Below are 22,444 nucleotides of genomic sequence, written 5' to 3'. Positions count from 1 at the left end.
CCAGAAAATGGCTCGTCCGAGCAAAGGGCCCATCAGAATGGATCCTGCTACTACTCGATATGCGCCTTTTTGAAGATCCAACAGACTCTGAGTTACACCAGCATGACAAAAAAAGGCACCTTTTCGTATCGCCGTATCCTCTCTGACTTGCTTCACCGAACCAAACCTGCATCGACCGTCAGCCGGACATGAAGCACGCCCGCCGCTATCTCCCGGTTCTTCCGTACCCGCGCCAGAAGTTGGGCACCTACCTATCTTGCCAAAGACACCTGACCATTGCAAGGTGTCGTTTGCGCAAAAAAGGTGAAGTTTCACCATCTTACAGACTACAGAGTCATGATGGCCGTCACCGCCTGTGTCACTGTTCCCCGTCCAGGGTCGGCGGACGCTCAGAGAGGGCAACCTGGCCGAGGAGACAGGAAATCGGACCTGGAATCGCCCCGGAACCGGTTCACTTGGTTGGCCATCACTCATCAGTCCTTCTGGGTCTCAGGCTATTCCGGTGGGCAACATGCAGCTTTGCGGCGGATCCAGCGGATTGGCCCCCGATGGAATACCTCGATGTGACAATGGTTGCACTGCAACTGCGCTGCGCAGCACCACACAATCCATCAATGAGCCATGACAGGAACTCGCTCCCAGGAAAGCAACCGAGGTACAACGGTACTCCGTATTCAATGTCTGCCCCAGAAGGGAATCGCTTCGCTGGGCAGAGGGGTCCTCCGCCAGAGAGCGAGAGACTCCATTGGATTCCAAACCGCCCCCTAGGCTTACTATGGCCTCACCTACCTGGTTACGATTGGACCAGTGAGGGCTTCATGATTTGCGGTACCATTGTTTCTTGGCTGATTCCACTCTAGCATTTGGACCCTGCACAGCAGCAAGGGCTGGGACTGCAAGCGTTCACGCGCACACTAGTGTGGCAGTGCGGGGCCAGGCAACGAGATATTCTACCAGTCAAGCCTCTCCTCCGCGATTCCGATCTTCAGTCCATCTAGACAGCCGCATCGCATCCTGCCAAGTCCGCCCCGAGCCCGAGCCCTACAACGCCCTAATTGCTACCATCCAGTTTGCTATGCCACTGAGCGATAATCTCTCGCCATCCATGACATATCTCGCAACTGTCGGCCTCATAGCTCACTGGCTTATCTTCGCGCCCCTTGTCCGGTCCTGCACTAGACGCGGTACCTCGAGTCCCCAACTCCGGGTTGACTGACCTTGACCCTGCCGTGCCGTACAAACCGACCACCAGAAACATTTCCATAATGGGGCCTTTCTCTGCCCCGGTTTATCTTTTGGGTCTGCCAGACATGTCTTGGGTCGCCAGTACCTTTTACCAATGAAGTCGGCCTAAAAACACTCATGGTAACTCAGAGCTGACTGCCCAGCCGGAACTGGTCCCCCCTTTCGATTTAATGTCAATGGCCGTTGAGGCCCCCTCGAATGTATCCGTACCGCGCTCTTTAACCACCCCGCCGCCAGCCCTGTCGAGTGATAGGTGGGTGCATCGTCATGGGAGTATCTGGCGGGTCTTGGGCTGACCTGATCTCGAATCTCGCCGGTTTGTTTTCAGACCAGGTTGCCAGTTATGCATGTCTTCCCGCATGAATCCATCGACTTGGTGGCTGGCGATTCTAAGCCCCCTTCTAGAAGCATGTCACTCACCGAGGACCGCCTCTCACTCGATCAGACGTTCAAGTTGGTGGAGAAACCCCAGCACTTGCAGTTGTTTCCTCGCTTCGCGCCGTATGGCCAAGACAACTCTATCCCATCTTCACCCTACGCGGAAATGGCCCGGGGGCTTATGGAGCTTTACGACGTTCGACATGCCCGCTCGTTTGAGGCTCCCCATGGCCAAGGCCGTCTTACGGAGGTTGAAGCCTTGTGCTGGTGGGTTGCCATGACCCCATTCTACCGCCTGCTCGTGTATCTGTGCCGCTTGACGTCTCGCTGCCACCTTTATTCCTTCCAGCTCCAAGGCGGTGAAACTTGAATTTGCCTTGTCCCGCTCATACTTGAACCACCCACTTCCCCCTCCAATTCGTGAGCTTGTCATTTGGGAATCACTTCAACAAACCCTTTATCTGCTCGGACTCTAGTGTTGTTCGGTATTGCACTTTGCCTAACACTTACCCTGTTCATGAACAGGCTTCCACTCCTTTCTGGACTATAAACCCCACGGCGACGAGGATTTTTGCCTGTACTCAACTTATCCACAATCTAAGCTGCCTTATTTTCATGGGTATTGATGTGTGAGCCACGTTTTTGACTCTCCGAAACCAGCCCGCCTTCCCCCCACGAGTCTGACACTGGCATCCCATTTATGTAAGTTGGTATATTTTCCTTGGCTCCCGGCATTCCTCGCTACTGCTTACTCTCCTTTAAATGTTGTATGCTCCCCCCAACCTTGCGAGGTCACCCTCCCTTTACTGAACTGCTATCCAGAAGCCGGGATATAAACGGTTTAGACAGCACGACAGTTTCACTTGTTTAAGTCAGAAACAATGGACAGCCACTATTACCGCGGAGCAAGCTATCATGTTAACGCAACGTCTCCAGTATCGGCAGGAGACTACCTTGACTCCCCTACTTTCCTAGAGGCTCCGGAACTTGCTCGTCAGCCCTCAGACATCAGCTCCCGAGGTCCTCTTACACCATCCTCATACGGCTCTTCGCCTGGTATGTCATACTCATACACGCATAACATGAGCCACTCTCCTACGGGTGACTATGGCGACGGCTACGACGAGAGCTATGGAGGATACTATGCAGACGAGTATGCGAGTGCTGCGTCTTCATCGGCACAACAAGCGTCTGAACCTTACTATGGAAACGTAGACTGGTCGCAGTACGATTACGTTCCCACCGAAGACGGAGGCTACTGGCAGATGAAACCACGATATGTCCCTGCAGGGCAGTATCCAACAGTGATACCCCATCAAGGGTTAGTCAATGCGGAGGCCTCTGACAGAGATGGTCAAGCAGTGCTAACAATGCTGTGCGCAGTGGCCAAGAGCAGCAAGAAGTCGTGGACTACAAATTCCCCTGCCTCGAGGCGGGATGCACAGCAAACCCATTCAAGCGCAAGGCCGACCTCGAGAGACACTATAGACAAGTCCACCAAGACCCGTCAAAGAAGGAAGCTCACAAGTGCGACTATCCAAAGTGCTCGCGAAGAAGCGAACCATTCGGACGACGGGACCACTTCAGAGATCACCTGCGAGACTATCACAACGAAGACATTTTCAAGCGGGGCACCCACGTGGACGACAGCTGGCTCCAGGGACGCAATCTCTCGTCGCGATGGTGGCGGTGCTCAAAGTGCTTGATAAGAGTCGATGTCAATTCGTATCCGGACCACGTTTGCCCCAAGTGCAAGAATCCGTGTGAAGACAAACGCAAGCGTGCGCGAGGTTGGCATTGAGGGTCATCGTTGGCACTGCCCCATCGTCGAAGGCGGATCACCATTGGGCCACAGGCACGGGCAAAGCTGATGCCTAGAAGTGAAGACGCACCTGCAAGAGCTTGGAAAACGACGCCCCGGTTGCTTTCCCCACAGGAAGACGGCGGTAAAAGTCGACAGCGAAACGAAGCCCAGGTTCCGGAGCACAGGAGCCAGGGCCGTCGCCCGACACGACATGCTGGCTTTTAGCGACCCGGCAACACGTCTCTCTTTCTTTGGTTCGGCCCACTGACAAGAGTGCGGCTGAGGCAACACAAGCTTATGACGTTGGCAACCATACCATAGAGTCGGGTTGCACAACCAATCACGTCGGCACGACTCGGCCTGGTTGCAGCTCACTTTCTCTTTCGGAATTGGTGACCAGCAAAAGTCGCAGCAAAGTCAGTCCGTCCTAAGCTCAACAGGCCATGATGTTACCTACTGAGTCTAGATACGATTGGGCATAGACTGCATGGTCCCAGGCGGTCATGTGGAGCAGCAGGGTGTGAGGTTCGCGGAAGAGGTTGTTTTTTCAACGACGGGCTTTACCCATGTGGGAAGGCTTCGAGAAGAAATCTATGCAGGCTGTGTGGCTTTGACCACTGCACATCTGACGATATTGGGCCCTGGGAACCTTTGCCTACTTGGCTACGGCTTTGACCACTGCACATCTGACGATATTGGGCCCTGGGAACCTTTGCCTACTTGGCTACCCATTCGCTCTTCTGAATGGGCAAGCAGGGACACGAAAAGCAGGGAGCACATGGCCGGAGGATGCAAGGGTGGTTGGGCCTAGCGGTCTTAGTGGTCTTGGTGTTACCACAAGGTGTGTGTGGTGATCGATAGACGGATGTACGTCGCGAGACGCTTTTCCTTATGTTTTCTGCATGGCGATGGGGCTGTGCCTATTTTTCCAGTCTTGTTATGGCTCAACTGTCTTGGGACTGGGGTGGGAATGGGGACGTGAGGATGGATTGATACGACGATTGGGGTAGCTTGCAGGTGTGGCGCAAGGCATATTCGGGACCATGAGAGGTGGTTGTAATGGTTTAATATGGGGCGGGCATCTCGGTCTCCTCGCATTGCGGCACGGGGCCTTACTGGGCTGATCGGATGGGATGGCGAGGTATTGTCAAACTGGATGGATGCGGACGACGGCTTACTGTTTTTTTCTTTGGAGGGGGGGTTGGAGAGGAGAGGAGAGGAGATGGACGACGATGACCATTACGACAAACTACACTATTACACGACGATAACGATTTCGGCCCAAGGAAACAGGAAGACATTACAGAGTAATCCGCCAAGAGGAGAAGGCAGACAACGAGACAAGAAAGACAAAGATACCCTGAATTCGAAATGCATCTACATACATACATCGCACAGCTGACGGGGGAGCGGGAAGCTAAGCACATCAGATGAGACCATCTACCTTTCATACGGATACCTACACAACGGAGGTCTCGCTTAGGGAATGACGGAAGGAAGCTTTTTGCCTCCGCGGAAGGAAGCTACACTACTGTGCCGTGGCGAGCTTTATCTTGTCCACCCTGCCGAATCGAACGGTAGCTTAGGGTAAGGTAAGGTAAGGTGAGCAGAGAGCGGGCGTGGATGTGGTTGTGGTGGCAGTCGAGGTGGAGGACGGCAAAGGAGAAGGATGCGGTGAAACGCGCGCTTCTGCTTGTCTATAGTGACACCGTGTCACCGAGACAGCCTTGTGGGAATGGGTGATGATGATGATGGTGATGGTGATGGTGATGGTGATCATTGATGGGGCAGGGCGTTCTCAGTGCTTGTTTAACTGCAAAGAGACACACGATGATGTGGGATGGATGGAATGGGGAGGGGGGAAACATTGTATTGGAAGCTGCAGGGTGCGGGGAGACGGGCGGTGGTGGCTTAGAATCGACAGATTACCGCACATAATTGCTGACGGTGGAACGAACGTACATAGTATACCTCGAGGTACATACACACACGCGCGCATTACATAGAACTACGTAAGGTAGCGGGCATGGGATGAGTCGGGGGTGATTGGTGCATGGTCCTTTTCTACCGTGGACCACCTCGGGCCTTTTTTTTTTTTTTTTCTTTTTTCTCTTCTCATGTCTCTACTTTTTGTGTAACCCGTCAGCTCACGGGAGTATTATAATAATATTAGTTTACATTTTTTCCCCGTCAGTTTGCCTACATTGGATGAGATGAGATGAGACAAGACTGTGAGACTAGGAAGCTCGGCGTTGAGTCCGGTATTATCTGATTTGACGTCACATTAAGGCTATGCATACGGATACTCTCCCTTCAACTGACGACGCAGTAAAATGACAATAACAACATTGCCGTTTGCCATTTGCCATTTGCCAATGCCGATAACCTGACCGCCTGGCCCACCGCCGAAGCGCCTGGGGATATGTATCTACGTTTGCGCGCGTTAGGCGGGCATCACGCTTTAAACGCGCCCAGGTAGCATTTCAGGATTCGCGCGCGGGGCTTGCTTGGGTACGTGTACGGCGTAGTCAAGAGAGTTGAAACTTAGGCAGACATTAGTGTATAGGAGAAATAGCGTTCGAGTCCAAGTCAAGGAAGAGGATGATGGGCATGGGCACCATGCTGCAAGGGAAACGATTTGGGCGAATGGGTATTGAAGCGTTTATGCGGATTAGAGGCGTGGGCGAGGTTAATGAGGCGGTGATGATTTTTTGGAACAAGTCTGTGTTACCAGTGGGCATTGAGAGGTCCCTTTTTCCTTAGCCTCTCTCTATGCCTAACATGCGAGGATGCAGGTTGATATGCGGACGAGCAGGCTTAGTACAGTTACTACAGTAATACCTTTGACTTACTTTCGGCGGTACGAATGAGGTTGAAACAAGGAGGAAGAAGCGAAGCTGTGGCTTATTTCTCGCGAGTTTCTCGCTACCTGATTTTTTTGGCCTCGGTTCTTGAACCATAGAGCCACTAGGTGATCAACGACTCCGCGACTCCGCTGATGTCTTGGGTGTTTAGCGCCAATTGTGACATGGGTCGATGGGACATTGCATGGCGGCATGGCGGATACGGATTTCGGATCGGGGGGGAAGGGAGAGGAACTAAACGTCGTGAGGATTGCTGTGCATTAGCTTTCGTGTTTTCCCAATCACCCTGGACTTTCTTGATTGTTTTCCTCATGCGTTATAGCCTGCCCGGCTTTTGGACTTGGTGAGTCATGGGCCAAGGTGCGTTATCATCATCGTCGTCATTATCACAATCACTATCCGTAGAACTGATGTACGCCTACTCGCAGTAGTAAGGGTAGCTTCGTGACGGGGAGAAGGAAGGGCGGAACTTTTGCCAAACGTCAAATACAAAAGGGCGAGATACAAAAGGGCGTAGGGGTTCATGGTGTCGTGACGGTCTTTTGTTTCTTGCGAATTAAGGCAAGGTGAGGTGGCATCTGGCTGGAACTGGTATAGAGAGAAAAAGACAAAGTCACAGAGTTGGATCGGACAACGGCAGTGAAGATCCTCCCCGTGATTGCAGGTACATACATAGGAAGGCCCGGAAGGATGACGGCCGACAGACGACAGGGTTGAATTATGATACCTTTGTCTCTGCTGTTGAGGAGTGAGACACTTGACCGACTATTCCGATCGACCGTAACCGCAAAACTCCCGCCTTTTCCTGTGTGTCTCTGAAGCGAAACGTAAAAAAAGACAAGCCTGAGAAAGAGGAGGAAGAAAAAAGAAACGAAAGTGAGATGATGTTGAGGATCTGGAGGGGAAAGTGAGAAGGGTGTGGTATGGAAAGCTTGGAAGTCGGAAGGGAAACCTCTTGGGATAGGGCTGAAGAGGTCCCAGAAAGTGAGACGTAGTGAGATGCGACTGAGACAAACGGCTGGGCAGAGTGTGGCTGTGACAGCGGCAGCGGACAGCGGTAGTACGTAGCAAGATGCAAGCCCGTCCTCGGTTGCTATTACCGGGCCGCCTGCGGCCTTGTACGTTATATTCCTCTCGTCCGAGACCCAGATGGCACGAATACGGGGCTAATACCAGGTAGGTAATGACAGGTATCCGTAGGACGGAGTAGAGAAAGAGAGGAAGACTCCGTACGCCAAGGTCTGACGAGGACGAAGACGAATGTCGGGGGTATTTTCAGCTGAGGCAAAGTGGCATTGTGCTTTGCGAACTATCGATATCTGACAGGCATTAAACGGAAAATAGACGCCCACGAACACCAAAAAAGGACCATATATTGTTACATTGCAGGTTTCCATCCTTCCTGTTAGGCGGGCGGAGACATAGAGAGAGGGGTGTCTCCTTTTGCAGAGTTGCACGCCTGACAACAACTGCGCAATTCGTATACGTTGATCTACGGCATGAGGCCGGGGTGAATCTTGATCTTGAGTGTCGGTCGTACATGCACGAGGTCCCGCGGGTCGCGAGGGACGGAGCGATACCGTGCGTGCTGAGCTGACGCTGTCAGCGGTCGATGACAGGACGCCATCTAGGAGAAGCTGATTGACACGTGACTCTTTGCTTAGGTAAGGGATGGTTGAGATGGTAAGTCGCTGCTTATGTAACGAAGCCAGCTCCACTCCTCGGTGCTTCCTTCGGTGGTCGTTGTGATCTTATCGCGGGAGGTCGGGTCTGCGGGCCTAGTGCGACCGAGATCGGAGCAGGTCCAGCTCCGCTGTATGCAGGAAAAAGCAGTCATGGCGGGGCTCAGTTGGAAAGCAAAATGTTTTTTTTTTTCCTTTGAAGCTATTGCAGGGAACCACTGACATAGTACGTCGAGAGTGAGAAGGCTCTGTCATGAGTCGACACGGCTGACTACCTATGCGCTGGCTGTAGATATGACACAACTTCCTTTGCGAAAGCGATTGAAGCGTTTTGGGGGTAGCTGCGGGCAGGAGAAATTCCGCACGCGAGACCAAAGTGACACGATGCCGAGAAAACGCCTATTTCACCGTCCCCATACTTTGATAAGATCGAATTTACCTTCATCTCAAGTTCAGGTCCACAGCATGAACTTCCCCATCCGACAAAAAGCTAACTACAAGAGAGCGCAGCAGCAAGCAAGCTGACAACAGACGAAACAATCGGCTGTGCGCAAAATCATCTGGTGACCAACTTTGGGATGCGGTTTCGTCTCGACTGTCTTGGTTGCTTTCCCCGCACGAAGCTCTCTGGCAACATGTGGGGTGGGTGGTGGGAGGACATGGGATTCGGAAGAGGAGGGAAGACTGGACAAATTCGTGACAAGGGTGACCTTTTGTATTTCTTATGAGAGAGAGGCCTATTAACCCTTCCAATCACGCTGCTTTCATGCATTGCTTCCCCATGCTCCTCTCCTCTCAGAGTAGATGACGAATTGGCATTGGTCCGCAAACAGCAGAGACGGGCCAAGGCCCAGGAAAGGGTCACAGGTGGTATTTCTGAGACAACCACTGTAGAAAAAACAGCAAAAAAAGTTGCTGCAGAAGATTTGCGTTGTATTGCTTTTCAGTCATGCGACGGGTTGCGCGAAGAAGCTGTGCGTAGGTAGCTGTTCTTTTGCCATATTTCCTTCTCAGAGTCACACTAGAAAAATGTCGCAAAAAACCTTCTCTAGCTCCAAAGATCTGGCAAGGACTGAAGAATGCCCAGAGACCGCCGATATAGGATGATGAAAAGAACTCATCAGAGTCAGGATCATGAGCCCCGAGAAGCGCAAAGGCCGAAGAGAGGTCCGAGACGGAGGAAAAGAGACTGGAACCACAACCCCTTGAGGCAAGACTGGCCGGGGGCCGATGCTATCCATGCCTTTTGAGCATTCTCATTAGTCTTGCTACTTACAAGCCGTTACCTTGCGACCAACGAAGAGTGACAGACTGGGAGGAGATACCCGCAAAAACAGAGCTGTGGCGGTACCTCTACCTCACACCGTCACACACCCACACACCGGTCCCCGGAAGGCACACCTGTGACGATCTCGGCTCGGCTGCCATCCCGCTCTCTCCTGCTGCTGCGACTGCGGTTTTTCTACTGCGTGAACTTCTTGCGCGACTTGCCCTTTTCCTGTCCTTTCTTGCTTCGACAAGGTCTCAATTGCAACCGGCCACTTTGCCTCTTTTCGCTCCTCCCCCTCAACCAATCTTTTCCTCGCGGTTTTGCTGCCTATCCTTTGCAAGCAAACCTTCCATCCTTCTCCTCCTTCTCCAAAAAGCACCACCAGAGCATCCTTAGCTTCGCGATCGTCAGCACCTTGTTCGTAGCTTAGCTGTCAGGCGCCTCATCCGCACGTACAGTCTGCACTCTTGACAGCCTGCAGCAAGCCCGTCATCGTGCCGTTGCATCTGCTTCTGCCGCCGCCGCCGCCACCACCCGAAGCTCACTACCGGATCACACGACCCGGCTCCTCCTAGTAACCGCGGCCCAAGAAGCTCCCCCGCCGCCGCCTTCCCGACCGAAAAGCCGAAAACAATCCCTCAAATCCCAATTCCTCCCGCGCGCCGCCTCGCAAACCGCCCATCATGAACGCAGCCCGCTTCCTCCGCCGTCCCGCAACCTTTGCTCTCCGGCCCTCCTTCATCGTTCCCCAGTCTTCCGCCTCCTTCTCCTCCTCCGCCTCCTTCAACTTTGCCCGCACAATGGCCGCCGCCGCCAAGATCAAGGTCAAGAATCCCGTCGTCGAGCTCGACGGCGACGAGATGACCCGCATCATCTGGCAGACCATCAAGGATAAGTTCATCCACCCCTACCTCGACTTCGACCTCAAGTACTACGATCTCGGCCTGCCCTACCGTGACGAGACCAACGATAAGGTCACCCTCGACGCCGCCGAGGCCATCAAGAAGTACTCGGTCGGTGTCAAGTGCGCTACCATCACTCCCGATGAGCAGCGCGTGGAGGAGTTCAAGCTTAAGCAGAGTAAGTAACGCGCAGTGGATGTCTTTTCGCCGTCTACCTTCCCCCTTCTTCCGGCACTGTTCCTTGCCCGCTCAAGAGTCTCCCACCGGCCGTTGGACTGGTCAGATCGAACCCCCGGGCTTGTCGCATCCGCGCCGTGGGACCTGTCTCATTCTCCAGCTCCCCGCACTCCGGGGATGCAGCGCCGGCGCATTGCATATGATCCCCCTCTCTGCACCCCTTCGCAAACTGCACAATTCCAGTGGCCGCACATCAAAGATCCTGTCATCAATGGCCCTCTCCTAAAGCACCCCAAAGCAACCCTACCTAGCAGTACAAAGAACATGGACTAACTCAATGGCTCCCTTCCCCTCCCAACAGTGTGGCTCTCCCCCAACGGAACCATTCGCAACCACCTCGGCGGTACCGTCTTCCGCGAGCCCATTGTCATCCCCCGCGTTCCCCGCCTGGTGCCCGGCTGGAAGAAGCCCATCATCATCGGCCGTCACGCCTTCGGCGACCAGTACCGCGCCAAGGATGCCGTTCTCCCCGGCAACGGCACCCTGAAGATGGTCTACACCCCCGAGGGTGGCGAGCCCCAGGAGATTGAGGTCTACAAGTTCAAGAACGGCGGCGGTGTTGCTCAGACCCAGTACAACACTGACGAGTCCATCACCGGCTTTGCTCACGCTTCCTTCAAGCTCGCCCTCACCAAGAAGCTGCCCCTGTACATGAGCACCAAGAACACCATTCTCAAGAAGTACGACGGCCGCTTCAAGGACATCTTCCAGGAGCTCTACGAGACCAAGTACAAGGCCGAGTTCGAGGCCGCTGGCATCTGGTACGAGCACCGTCTCATTGACGACATGGTTGCTCAGATGGTCAAGTCCTCCGGTGGCTACATCATGGCCCTGAAGAACTACGACGGTGACGTCCAGTCCGACATCGTCGCCCAGGGCTTCGGCTCCCTCGGCCTCATGACTTCGGTCCTCATTACTCCCGACGGCAAGACCTTCGAGTCCGAGGCCGCCCACGGCACGGTTACCCGCCACTACCGCGAGCACCAGAAGGGCAACGAGACCTCCACCAATCCCATCGCCTCCATCTTCGCGTGGACCCGCGGTCTCATTCAGCGCGGTAAGCTCGACGAGACCCCCGAGGTCGTCGCCTTTGCCGAGTCCCTCGAGAAGGCCTGCATCGACACCGTCGACGTTGACGGCATCATGACCAAGGACTTGGCCCTCGCTTGCGGCAAGACCGCCCGCTCTGACTACGTCACCACCAACGAGTACCTCAACGCCGTCGAGCGCCGCATGAAGAACATCCTCAAGGAGAAGTTGTAAATTCAGAGAAAACCACCAAAGAAAGAAATGCGGACCCGCCGTTGTTCAAATCAACAAACAACACCCTTGTAGACCTCAAGAAAACGCTACATTCTGTAGAGAGAGGGGGCGAAAGTCGGCTTCCTATGGGATAGACGAACCTTCAAGACATAAGAAAGGAGGCGGAACAATCCACGATCTACGAAGCTCCCCCTTCGCGTATGCGGGGAAGAGGGCCTTCTGTATCTAACCTGCGTGAACATGCGAATCTTGTTTTCTCTCTTGCATATCGAAGCTGCAGAAGCATGATGGATCATCTCTCTGTATTTCCCGTCGGCTCTTTGTTCTTTCTGGTTTCTGTTCTAGTCAACTTGATATCATCTGGTTCCAGCATATTGACACATGGCATATGGAGGGTTTGGCTTTGTTTGTACATAGTGATGCGGCTACCGTTGGTAAATACCAAATGTCGAGATCCACAGCCAATAAAAGAGAACAAAAAAGCAAGTCCCAAAGCTCGATGATATGCTGAGTGAGTTGTGAGCTATCTCGCCATCTCCGCCCTCCGCAATGGAATAGAGATCCCTCATCTCAAAAGATATTTGGTATTCAGCAGTGCATTTTCAGAGAGCAATGTAAGAAGGAAAGACGATGTACCATTGCTACTCCCTAATTTTGCCCATCCCAATCTGGATCCGGTTAAGAAATCCCGTTGCGCCGTTTCCTTGAGCTTCAGCGCCCCAGCTCTCTCTCCGTTTCGTCCTCACTGTCTTTCCTCTTGAGCCTGTCCACATCCATTGCTCATGAGGCCCCCACGCTAGATGGGCGGGGGAAAGACCAACAGGTCAAAGGAAAATGATGAAAAGGAGATCCGTCGATGCATGATGTAGTGTACAAGTCTAGGAAAAGAAAAGTTTTTCTTGTGCTGATTTGACTCTCAGCTGCCCGACCAGGGCCACAGCATACAGGGCCATCTCAATCATGACATCTAAAGCATTCCAGCCTGATGGCTTGTGATATCTCGGTTGGCCTCCCAAAAAAAGAAAAGAATATCGATCAGTCATCCGACGACCAACCTGGCAATTTACATCGACGCAGCTTCTAGTCGTCTCTGTCGCGGGAGAGCTCGCTCTTGCGGCCTCTCTTGGACACGGTCGGGGTGCTTACGTCGGCGCTCTCGCTCTTGCGCTTCTTCTTAGTCGGCCTGCTGCTCGAGCCTCGGGGTCGGTATCCGTCGTCATCGTCTCTGCCGGCGCGCTTTCTCTTGCCCCGACCCGTGGCCGGCGTCGCGAAGCTGGGACCGTCCGAGTCGGCCTCGTCCATACTGTGGTCGTAGCTATCCGCGTCGCGCCGCAGGGCAGCTGCCCTTTCGGCCGCCGCGGCCGCCTTCTCCGCGGCTCGCTGCGCGGCTTTCTCGGCTCGTACGGCGGCGAGCGAGGCACGTTTACCGCCTCGTGATCCGCGACCACCCCGAGTCTCGCCCCTTGACGCGCCGCCGCCGCGTCGCCTCCGGCCATCTGTCGGAGGTGCCTCGGCTGCTTCTTCGTCTCCGGCGGGTGCGGCGTTTTCGGCATCCTGTAGGAAGGTCTTTGGCGCGTGCTTACGGAGCCAATTGTAGACACTCGTGGGATTCTTCATCGCAATCGTCTGAGAAAGGGCGTGCGGGTTGGTCTCCGGAAGAGGAGCGTTGCTGCGGGCGACCGGGGCCAGCGTCGGGAGGAGGTTATCGGGGTCGATACGTCGGTCCACGTCGTGGATGTAGTCGTCAATGTCGTCGGCCGTCAGGAACGAAGGAGGGTGAGGCTCGCCGGAGAACGGTTCCATGTCGGCCACGACGGTGGGGTCCTGCTCCTTTGCTTGGGAGTAGGTATAATGCGGTACCTCCTTGAGGAGTGTGTCCAACGACTTGGTAGGTTCATCGGGCTTCTTTCCAGACTTATCGACGTCAAGAGGTGGGAACGACGTGTCTTCGGGCGGGTCTTGTGAGATATCGAAGCGCTTGTCAAAGGGCAGCTGTGCCGAGGAGTTCATGTCGAGCAGCAGATCGAGTATACGACTGTGGCCGAGGATTAGCAACGACTCGGCAACGACCTGCGCTGGCACGGGACTGCAAATTGATTCCAAGAAGATACTTACTCATTCTCGATGGCGATGCGCTTCGCAGTGGCAAGTGCCAGGGACTCTTGGCGATGCAATTCCTCGCAGTCGTGCATCTTTTGATCAAAAGTGATGCGCATCTTGCGATACTTCTTCTTCCATGACTTGTATGTCGCCTTTCCCTCTCCATTCTCCTCGTCTTCGGTCTCTTGACCTTCGGCCTTGACGTCGCGGGTCGCGACGGTGCCGTTGGCGTCGCTCATCGCGGATGGCATCGGTGCGGACGACACGGGAGAGTTTTCGTAAGTCGTAGAGGGAAGCTAGTTAATCGTAGTTTGGAGGTTTGTATCAATCGATTGAAGAAATGGGGATTTGGCCGTAGATGACGGATGGCGAATGACTTCTACCATTGACGATGGGACAGATTTGGGGTTGGTATTGATGACATTTACGGCTGACTGTTGCTCGAGTATGGAGTTTCCACGGGCGCGCGGATGCAGGGCGACGACGAGGCTGCGATGCACGTTCCTGGCCACTCTCCAGTGAGAGCTTGGGAAAAGCGTCAAGAATAGAGACACGCAGGGAGTTCAGATAAGAGACCTCCTAAGGTGAGAGGGTGTGGGGTGTGGGTGTGTCGAAGCGGGGTGTGGCTATCACATCTCAAACTCTCCAATTCTTCCTTCACCAGTGAGAGAGAGACTTGTTGAAAATCATTGAACTGCAGTTCCCACAACCGCTTTTTTAATTCTCAAACTTCGTCATTATTCGTTTCCGTCCATCAGTTGTATGTTCCGTTTCTTCAAACCTCTACGAATGGCCGAAAACGCAGCAAAGAGACTCAAGATGTCACCCGTCACCATTGGCACCCACAATGGCCACTTCCACGCCGATGAGGCCCTCGCTGTGCACATGCTGCGCAAGCTGCCCACCTACCACGATTCCCAGCTGATTCGCACCCGCGATCCCAAGCTTCTCGAGACCTGCCACACCGTCGTCGACGTCGGCGGCGAGTACGACGACGGCAAGAAGCGCTACGACCACCACCAGCGCGGCTTCGCCACCACCTTCCCCGGCAAGAACACCAAGCTCTCCAGCGCCGGTCTCGTCTTCATGCACTTTGGCAAGGCCATCATCGCCCAGAAGCTCAGCGAGGGCGCCGAGACCCCCGTCGCCGAGGACAGCGCCGAAGTCGAGCTGCTGTGGAACAAGCTGTACGAGAGCTTCGTCGAGGCCCTGGACGCCCACGACAACGGCATCTCCGTCTACGACCCCAAGGCCGTCGCCGCCGCGGGTCTCGAGAAGCGCTTCAGCGAGGGCGCCTTCACCCTCGGTTCTGTCGTCGGCCGCCTGAACCCCAACTGGAACGACCCGGTTCCCTCTGACCCCGTTGAGGCCCAGAGGCTCGAGGATGAGCGTTTCGTCAAGGCCAGCCGCCGCATCGGCGAGGAGTTTGACGCCGATCTGGACTACTACACCAAGGCATGGCTGCCCGCCCGCGCCGTCGTGCAGGCCGCCTTCGAGAAGCGCACCCAGTACGACCCCCAGGGCCGCGTGCTCGTCCTCGAGGGCCAGAGCGCACCCTGGAAGGACCACCTCTACTCCCTCGAGGGAGGTAACCCCTCGGTGGTTTACGTCCTGTACCCCGAGAAGCCGACCCCCGATGCCAAGTGGCGTGTGCAGGCGGTGCCCGTCACCAAGGACTCTTTCGAGAGCCGCAAGCCCTTGCCCGAGGCGTGGCGCGGATTCAGAGATGCGGAATTGGACGGCATCTCTGGCATCCCCGGCTGCGTCTTTGTACACGCTGCGGGCTTCATTGGAGGAAACAAGACTTTTGAAGGCGCCAAAGATATGGCGATCAAAGGCCTGGATCTGTGAAAAAGGGCACCTATAGAGTTTGTCCACTGGGAGGAAGGTTACTGGGATACGGAACGGCGTATGGCATCAAAAGAAGTGTCTTATTGCTCATCAATAGATTGGGTTCCCGTCACGTTATCATTTTGATATTGAAAGCCGTGGGCATATTTGTGACTTGCTCGGATCGAGCAAAACTAACAACTCTAAGCTGTGCAGCAGGTAGAGGGCCTCCATAGGACTACAGAGGAGAGTTGGATGGTCGGCAGGGGAGCATGTGCTGCCCACGAGAACAAACAAGGTGGTCACTCGTAAGATTCGCATTTGCGCGCTCAACCCTCGCCTGTAGAGTGAAGGGCTTGAGGGACAACGCAAACGCTGCCATGCGCACATACGGATAAGACGAAGGGGGTTTCGATTTAGTTGCCGCCATATGCCTGTCGTTCTTCTCTCATACTCCCCTTCAGTCCTAAAAAAAAAAAAACCCATGTACGGAAAAGCTTCAGTCTTCGCAATAGTGCCGTACATCGCGGACATGATATCCAGTAGCGCGACCTTGAAAGCGTCGTAATCCGCAAGTCCTTCCACAGCAGACAAACTCAGAGACAATCGTCTCGGTCCATTCAACAACCATTTGTACTTGGTTCCCAACCCCATTCTAACGCCTAGGAGACCCGTGAAAACATCAACACAGCATCATAACATCGTAGTAGAAATTCGGCCCCGTGAAACAACCCAATTTGCCGTCGTGTAGTGTGGACAACACCTTTACGAAACTTGGGACAAGGGAGAGAGTATAGACGAAAAGGTCCTACAGGGCCTCATCTCCGGATAGGGATAGCCTCGGTCTTTGCGGCTCCATCTACTGGAGAGGTGTTTTCCTGGTCCTTGAGCTCGGCCTCTTCAGCGCTGGTCTCCCTGTTGAGGAAGCTCGCCTCCTTGACAGGGCTGCCGGCGTGGGCACCGGCGGCGATGCTGCCGTGGTGCTTGTTGCCGTTGAGGGAGGACGAGGAGTTGTTGACGGGGCTCGAGAGATGGGGGATGTTCTCGGGAACGGGGTGCTGGGATCCGACAGCGCCAGTATCGACACTATCGCCCTTGCCCGCCTTTGACATGGCGTAGTCGCCAGAATCGAAGTACTTGCGGTCCTTCAAGTGCTTGGCGAAATGGTCGGATCGAGAGGGGAGCTTGCCGTAAAGGCGGAAGAGACGCTGTTCCTCAGGGGAAAGGGACTGTAGAGATAGGTATCAGTACCAGATTCGTCAAATAACGCAATGAGAATGGGTTGGTCATGCAAGCCGTGATGCCATCGCAGGCTTCGTTCTCAAGGTGGGGCATTGGGTAGCGAGTGGCTGGATTGAACGTACCGAGACGTCGACCTTGTTCTTCTGAAGAGGGTTCATCTTGTTGGTTGATTCCGCGCTTGGTAAAGTTGATTTTGATCTTCTCGATAGAGGTAGGCGATGTGAACAAGACGAAAGAAAAAAAAAGATCGGTGGAAGAAAGGAGTCGGGGAGGAGGTCGGTTGGAGGTAAGGTAGACAGACGGAAGTGGGATGCAGGTGCGACTTGTGACGGGCGGGAGTTGGAGGTGCAGGTAGGTGGGTTGTAAGGCGGCGGGTGCGGTTTTCTGCGGGGCCCCTTTCTTTTTTGGGAGAGGGGGCACCTGGGAGCTTGACAGTGAAGTCAGGCCGGCCCAATGCCAGAGCGAGCCGGCTGGAGTGAAGTACGTACTCTGCACCTTGGGGAATACCTTTACTGCTCTACCTACCTATCGGGGTTGCACTTAGGATACCAAGATGGCAGTGTGACTCTTCTTCTACAACTATTGTAAAGCTACCTTGCTAACATGTAATTCAAAATTCGCAAGGTGAATACGGTCCCAAGGTTAAGTATCTCGTAACAGCACAAAAATGAGTCAGAGGCACTGGGAGTTGGAACCAGTGAATGCAAAAAAAAAATTGAAAGGTCAGGCAGGGTAGGGCAATTGGGTTCGAGGATGTGGTGGATTGTGACCACTGCGCTCAACCTGTCTGTCTACAGGCTACGGATACCTTATCTGACCATGCGAGCTGGAAAGTCTTCGGTTTCATCTGGTTTCCGTGCACCGGAAGATGCGCAGATGGAGAATAGGAAAAAGAAGGGTCCAGGTCGAAGACAAGATCCAGATTCTATTCTGTGGATAGGAGAAAAAAAAAGTCCCCATCCCATCGACAAACTGCCCATTTACAGAGGCCGCATGAATGTTTACAGTCTGTATTATTACCGGGCTACCCATTCCTATCCCCCGCTGATAGACAATATGCCATGTAATTAACCTCGTTCTGCAGCGCAATGCCTTGTTGTGCTAGCCCATCCGGCTCCATTAGGCCCAACTCTGGCCGGGTCGCGATGACACACAAATAACGGGGCGGCGACGTTCTTTCATGGAACAACTGCAACATGGAGAGGTCCCTATTTGCTCAGAGAGGTGCCTGCTAGGGGCTGCTTCCGCGACGAGACATGGTTTACCTTGCAACTTGCTTGACGTGTTGCTGGTTGTCCCCCAAGAACACTCGTGGGACTCGCGAGTGAGCTCGGGTTTCGCAGACTCAAATTTGTCACTTATTCACGATCTTCTCCCTATCTCGACCCCTGACATAACTCTTTCTAAGTCTGGCCCGACAAGATATGTGTGGCATCCGTTCTCCGTACCACCAGCCCAATTTCTCGTTCGTCACTGACTTCCCGACCAATGTAGCATCCCGGCACCAGCAACATATGTCCACAGCGGGCTGCGTAACCGTTGCCGATGACACTGCGCGCCGTCCTACCGGAAACCCTCCAGCTGTTCACTTGACCTCTCGGCCCCGACCCCATACGGAAGGGATGAGCTGTTTCTCCACGACCTCCAGGCTTCGTCTTTCCCTCGTGCCGTATCGGTCGCGTTCAAGCACTGCCACACAGAGAATGCGACTCAATTCTTGGACCAGAGATCGCTTAGTCTCCCCAGAGGCAAACGAAATCCAAGAAGAACAAGTTGATGGCCCTGATCGGTTCCCTGGCGATCCTTCAGGGTCTCGATGGGCGAGCACGGTCATCAGATCGACCTGTATCAATGCTCCGTCGTCTTTCGTTGGCTTCCAGTCCTATCTGCCGTCCATGGTACCTGCGGCCGACCCGCGGGTCGCATATCCGGTCGACGCTATTAAGAGAACCGGACCCAAGCTCCCTGACCTTTTACCCGTCATGGCGACCTCCAGAGCCTTCATCTCGATGCCTTATCAGCATTTTGACTGGTAAATGGTAATCCCAGGTGCGACGCCTAGTTAATAGAGGGGATGATCCCCCGGGACTGATAGCAATGAGAAGGCATCGGAGTGACGTAAAGCTGCCATCCCTGCCATACCGGTCAGGGAGAATCGACAACGACTTGAGAGCTCATCCTCGTCCAACAGTCACACACACACTTCGTCATCTGGAATCTGGAAAGGTCGATGCTGTCTGGAAACCACTGTGTCGAGTGTCTCTAGTCCTGCCTCCCCGCATTCCGCCCCCAAACGTGGTCTCAATTCTGGGCCAAGTCGTGATTGCTTCGGAACAACTGCCGTCTACCTGCTTAAACCAGACCGAACGAGGGGTGGCTTGGCCGATCGTCCCAGCGTTTCTTATTCCTCCTTCACACCACCATGTGGCATGCCTCCAAAATCGAAAGTGGCCGTTCCATTTCTGCCGCTTTTCGCCGAGGCAGCTCATGATACGACGAAACGACCCAAGGAAGGTTGGCTGTGATGGCGGACGGCTAAAAGCTCGCGAGCGTTCAATGGGATGATGTTTTTCTTGCAACCCTCCTCCCCTTCGCCAATGGCTTCATTCACCACCGCACAATCTATCTCCAATCATACGATTCCGCGTGATTGGAGTGTTCTAGGCTACTCGCATGGTTTGAGTTGACGGCCCATAACCTTTCCCACCCCTCATTGCCCACACGACATAAGTAATCGCACACTGATATGGCTTGACCAGAGGGCTGCTGTGCTAGTTCGCTGATAGACTTTCCGGCTCTGGCCCGCCGGGGGTTGCCTGCATAACGCGTGCTGCCATCCTACCGAATTTTCCGTTCCCGTCTCCCGTCTACCTCTCAATTGGGGAAATGATGGAGTTGGAGATGCTTTCGGACTTTTGGCGTCGAGGCGCTTATTTCCCTTGCATCTCCGTCTTGTTCCCCGCTTATCAGGCTTTCGTTACTCTGCAGGTTCAAGTGCGAGACATGAGTCGCTGAATGCCATCGTGACCTCGTGATGGTTGCTCACCCACCTGCACCTCTGGGTAGCTCTGTGAGCAATTGAGTTTCCATGGTCAGGTAATGGTTTGAGGGGAACTAGTAATTACGACACAACTAAGTAATAGGTCCTAAGAAGTAAAACTGTTTTCACCGCTAGCTTCGTCGTCATTGAGATTTTCAATAATAATAGCTTCTTCACACGATATCTTGCAGGTATAGCATATCTCTCTCTCTCTTTATGGCCTTCCTCAATTGATCTCATCTCGCCCAATCCATATCTCATCTGTCTTATGCTCATCGAGCCATGGATTGCGAACAGATCAAACAGAGTGTAAGAGGAAGCAGACCTATATCACACCGAAACCGTAGCCAATGCCCCTCTCATGCAGATATCACGCTGATCAGATGAGGATTTGCTTCTCCTGCTTGAGGCTTTTGACGAATTCCAGCGGTACTTTAAGAGTCTGCGCGACTACTTCAGGCGGTGTGAGAGCGAGCCACTGGGTCAAAGAAATGTCCACGACTCTGTCAGACTTGTACAGCTCAATCCATACCAAGTCTTCCGTGTCAGAGGTGTTCTCGATGTAGTGTCTATACAATGAATTAGCAACGACACAATCCACTCCCTCGAGACGAATGATATATACTCACCCGCTGTTATCCGGGAAAGCAGCTGTGTCTCCCGCTTCCAAGTCAAAGGTTCTCGACGCTGCACTTCCGATAAACACAGTCGCCTTACCCTTACCCTTGTGAAAGTAGAGCCATTCTTCCGCGTTGGGGTGCCAATGGAGCTCCCTCAGCCCGCCAGGCTTCAGGGTGACAAACGTGGCAGCAATGGTCTTGGCAATGGGGAAGTTGGTCGAGTCAATCTTTCTGAACTCGCCGCCGTTGCCGGGAACCTTCTCGGGTGGGTGCTCGAAAGTGCGGTAGACGAAGGAACTGTTGCCGGAGAGGTACTGCCCCGGGGGAACCGTCACGTTCGTGGTTGCCACCGTTCCGTTCAGGATGTACGGGTTCGTGGCGGGTAGCTTGTCAAAGACGGAAGCATTGACGCCAAAGTTCCTGGCCAAGATGTCTCTTGGAGTGTGGGCCAGCCAGTCGACAATGTTGAAAGTAGTTCTTTTGAATGTCAGTTGACTCGTTCCATACACGAGTGTCATATAGAAGAGGAAGCACCAACCCAATCTTATCAAAGTCGGCTTCGTCAAAGGCCAAGAGAAACTCGGACTCTTCAGCAACTCCCTGGACATAATGAGCGGCACCCTTGGGGAAATACCTAATCCAAGATTAGCATGTGGTGGCCTTCTAACCCAGTGTTGAAGTCTTACCAAATGTCTCCGTAGTTGAGTTGCTCAACTTGGCTTCGTCCGTCTTCGCCAACAGCTCCAATGATGATGGAACCAGAATACACAAAACCCCACTCCGCAACCTTATGCCAATGCAGCTCTCTCACTGCTCCACGCTTGATATGCTGCTGGGCGGCTGCAATATCGTGACTTTGAGGCAAGTCCTGAATGACCTGCTCGCGGACCCAGCCTCCGTTGAAGATGCGGGTCTTAGAATCAGAGAATCTCCATTTCAGGTTCGGCACCACGCCGCTGTCAGTGGACTGCCGGCCGAGATTGTCTGGGTTCTCTCTGTCAATTGCATTGTTGGTGCCGCCTGTGACATTTTGTTAGTTGGGTTTGGCATCGAGAAGGTGAGCTCCATGTCACTTACCCAGGATCGGGGCACCTTTGCCATTGGCATCGATGGGCTGTCCAATATTGAATTGGGCGTCTCTCTTCGCCACTTGGGGCGAGGCACTCGTGATGGCCACGAGGCCAATGAGTCCTGCCACGGAGGTCTGAAGTAGTCTCATTCTATCAGATAATGAAGAACCGACTTGTGAGGGAGGTGCAGAGTGTGAGAGATGAAACGAAACAGCGCAGGGAGGATAATCTGTAAAGTATATTTTATAAGTCCGTCTAACCTTTAGAATACCGCCTCCAACTTCGCAAGGACATACTTCATTTCTTCCGACGCGATGGCGGAATTTTCATTACTATCACGTTCAACGCATCGAGTAATCATGGCGTTGAGGTTGCAGTTGCAGAAGCAACGGTTCGCGATGACGACATTGACCACTCAGCGGCATCGTTGCTTTCCGGTCGACACTATTGACTTTCCCAATTCGAGTCTCACCGGCATCTTCCCCTAAAATTCAAGAGTGCACAAGTGTGTTCGATGGGTGTTGGTGTGATATTGGCTAAATGATCGACTGCAGTTGTCTTTGAATCGGGTATGCCGCTAGGTTAGACCCCGGCCATTCGACATATGTCCGAAAATAACGACATCGTGGGAAAGCGTGGGGGAAAGGCTGCTTAGGCGCTGATCCCCATCGACGGCATCTAACTAGCCTGACTGAAGCTTACTTTGACGCGGTGGACTACGGTAATTTACTTTTAACCTTGTCTTACTGCAGATATTGGCTTGAATGTTACCCGCATCTTTTTGGTAATCTTCTTTATCACAGGTCGGCCCAAGTTTTGCGTTACAAGGCCGGGGCAAAGTCGTGATCTGGGTTCAAATAGAGTTAAATCATCTGAAATGTCAAGATCATGTCAGTT

General features: G+C 53.7%; 6 protein-coding genes across 6 annotated transcripts; 3 read left to right on the top strand and 3 right to left on the bottom strand.

Annotated features, from left to right (window-relative positions):
• Window positions 1-2,504: 2,504 nt before the first annotated feature.
• On the top strand, window positions 2,505-3,424 carry HER10_EVM0003565 (uncharacterized protein; the record flags this gene model as incomplete). Its single annotated transcript, XM_035473237.1, has 2 exons — window positions 2,505-2,944; window positions 3,007-3,424. 2 exons carry the CDS (start codon window positions 2,505-2,507, stop codon window positions 3,422-3,424), a joined length of 858 nt encoding a protein of 285 aa, XP_035338194.1.
• Window positions 3,425-9,440: 6,016 nt separating this feature from the next.
• Window positions 9,441-12,119, top strand: HER10_EVM0008521 (isocitrate dehydrogenase). The gene is made up of 2 exons (XM_035478039.1): window positions 9,441-10,323; window positions 10,684-12,119. Exons 1-2 carry the CDS (start codon window positions 9,927-9,929, stop codon window positions 11,643-11,645), a joined length of 1,359 nt encoding a protein of 452 aa, XP_035338661.1. The 5' UTR covers window positions 9,441-9,926; the 3' UTR covers window positions 11,646-12,119.
• A 34-nt stretch (window positions 12,120-12,153) lies between these two features.
• HER10_EVM0003799 (uncharacterized protein) lies at window positions 12,154-14,228 on the bottom strand. The gene is made up of 2 exons (XM_035473463.1): window positions 13,761-14,228; window positions 12,154-13,680 (listed from the first exon to the last, which is right to left on the bottom strand). The coding sequence occupies exons 1-2, from the start codon at window positions 13,994-13,996 to the stop codon at window positions 12,726-12,728; spliced, it is 1,191 nt and encodes a 396-aa protein (XP_035338215.1). The 5' UTR covers window positions 13,997-14,228; the 3' UTR covers window positions 12,154-12,725.
• A 336-nt stretch (window positions 14,229-14,564) lies between these two features.
• On the top strand, window positions 14,565-15,596 carry HER10_EVM0012954 (uncharacterized protein; the record flags this gene model as incomplete). The annotated part of the gene is made up of 1 exon (XM_035482328.1): window positions 14,565-15,596. One exon carries the CDS (start codon window positions 14,565-14,567, stop codon window positions 15,594-15,596), a length of 1,032 nt encoding a protein of 343 aa, XP_035339058.1.
• A 797-nt stretch (window positions 15,597-16,393) lies between these two features.
• On the bottom strand, window positions 16,394-16,975 carry HER10_EVM0000559 (uncharacterized protein; the record flags this gene model as incomplete). Its single annotated transcript, XM_035470335.1, has 2 exons — window positions 16,394-16,804; window positions 16,940-16,975. 2 exons carry the CDS (start codon window positions 16,973-16,975, stop codon window positions 16,394-16,396), a joined length of 447 nt encoding a protein of 148 aa, XP_035337915.1.
• Window positions 16,976-20,236: 3,261 nt separating this feature from the next.
• Window positions 20,237-21,696, bottom strand: HER10_EVM0001113 (oxalate decarboxylase; the record flags this gene model as incomplete). Its single annotated transcript, XM_035470872.1, has 7 exons — window positions 20,237-20,426; window positions 20,487-20,575; window positions 20,609-20,954; window positions 21,016-21,111; window positions 21,164-21,255; window positions 21,289-21,497; window positions 21,555-21,696. 7 exons carry the CDS (start codon window positions 21,694-21,696, stop codon window positions 20,237-20,239), a joined length of 1,164 nt encoding a protein of 387 aa, XP_035337954.1.
• Between the last annotated feature and the right edge of the window lie 748 nt (window positions 21,697-22,444).

This window comes from Colletotrichum scovillei (genome assembly GCF_011075155.1).
Source record: "Colletotrichum scovillei strain TJNH1 chromosome Unknown Contig00001, whole genome shotgun sequence".
Taxonomy (NCBI): Eukaryota; Fungi; Ascomycota; class Sordariomycetes; order Glomerellales; family Glomerellaceae; genus Colletotrichum; species Colletotrichum scovillei.
Note: the sequence above shows the minus strand (reverse complement) of the source record. Positions and strands in the feature narration are given on the sequence as shown.

Bases quoted from the DNA above. Each gene is read 5' to 3' on its own strand.
- HER10_EVM0003799 (XM_035473463.1), bottom strand. From the start codon at position 13,996: ATGCCATCCGCGATGAGCGACGCCAACGGCACCGTCGCGACCCGCGAC. The intron at 13,681-13,760 runs GTAAGTATCTTC...CCTCGGCCACAG, and splicing joins CGCATCGCCATCGAGAATGA to TCGTATACTCGATCTGCTGC.
- HER10_EVM0008521 (XM_035478039.1), top strand. From the start codon at position 9,927: ATGAACGCAGCCCGCTTCCTCCGCCGTCCCGCAACCTTTGCTCTCCGG. The intron at 10,324-10,683 runs GTAAGTAACGCG...CCCTCCCAACAG, and splicing joins GGAGTTCAAGCTTAAGCAGA to TGTGGCTCTCCCCCAACGGA.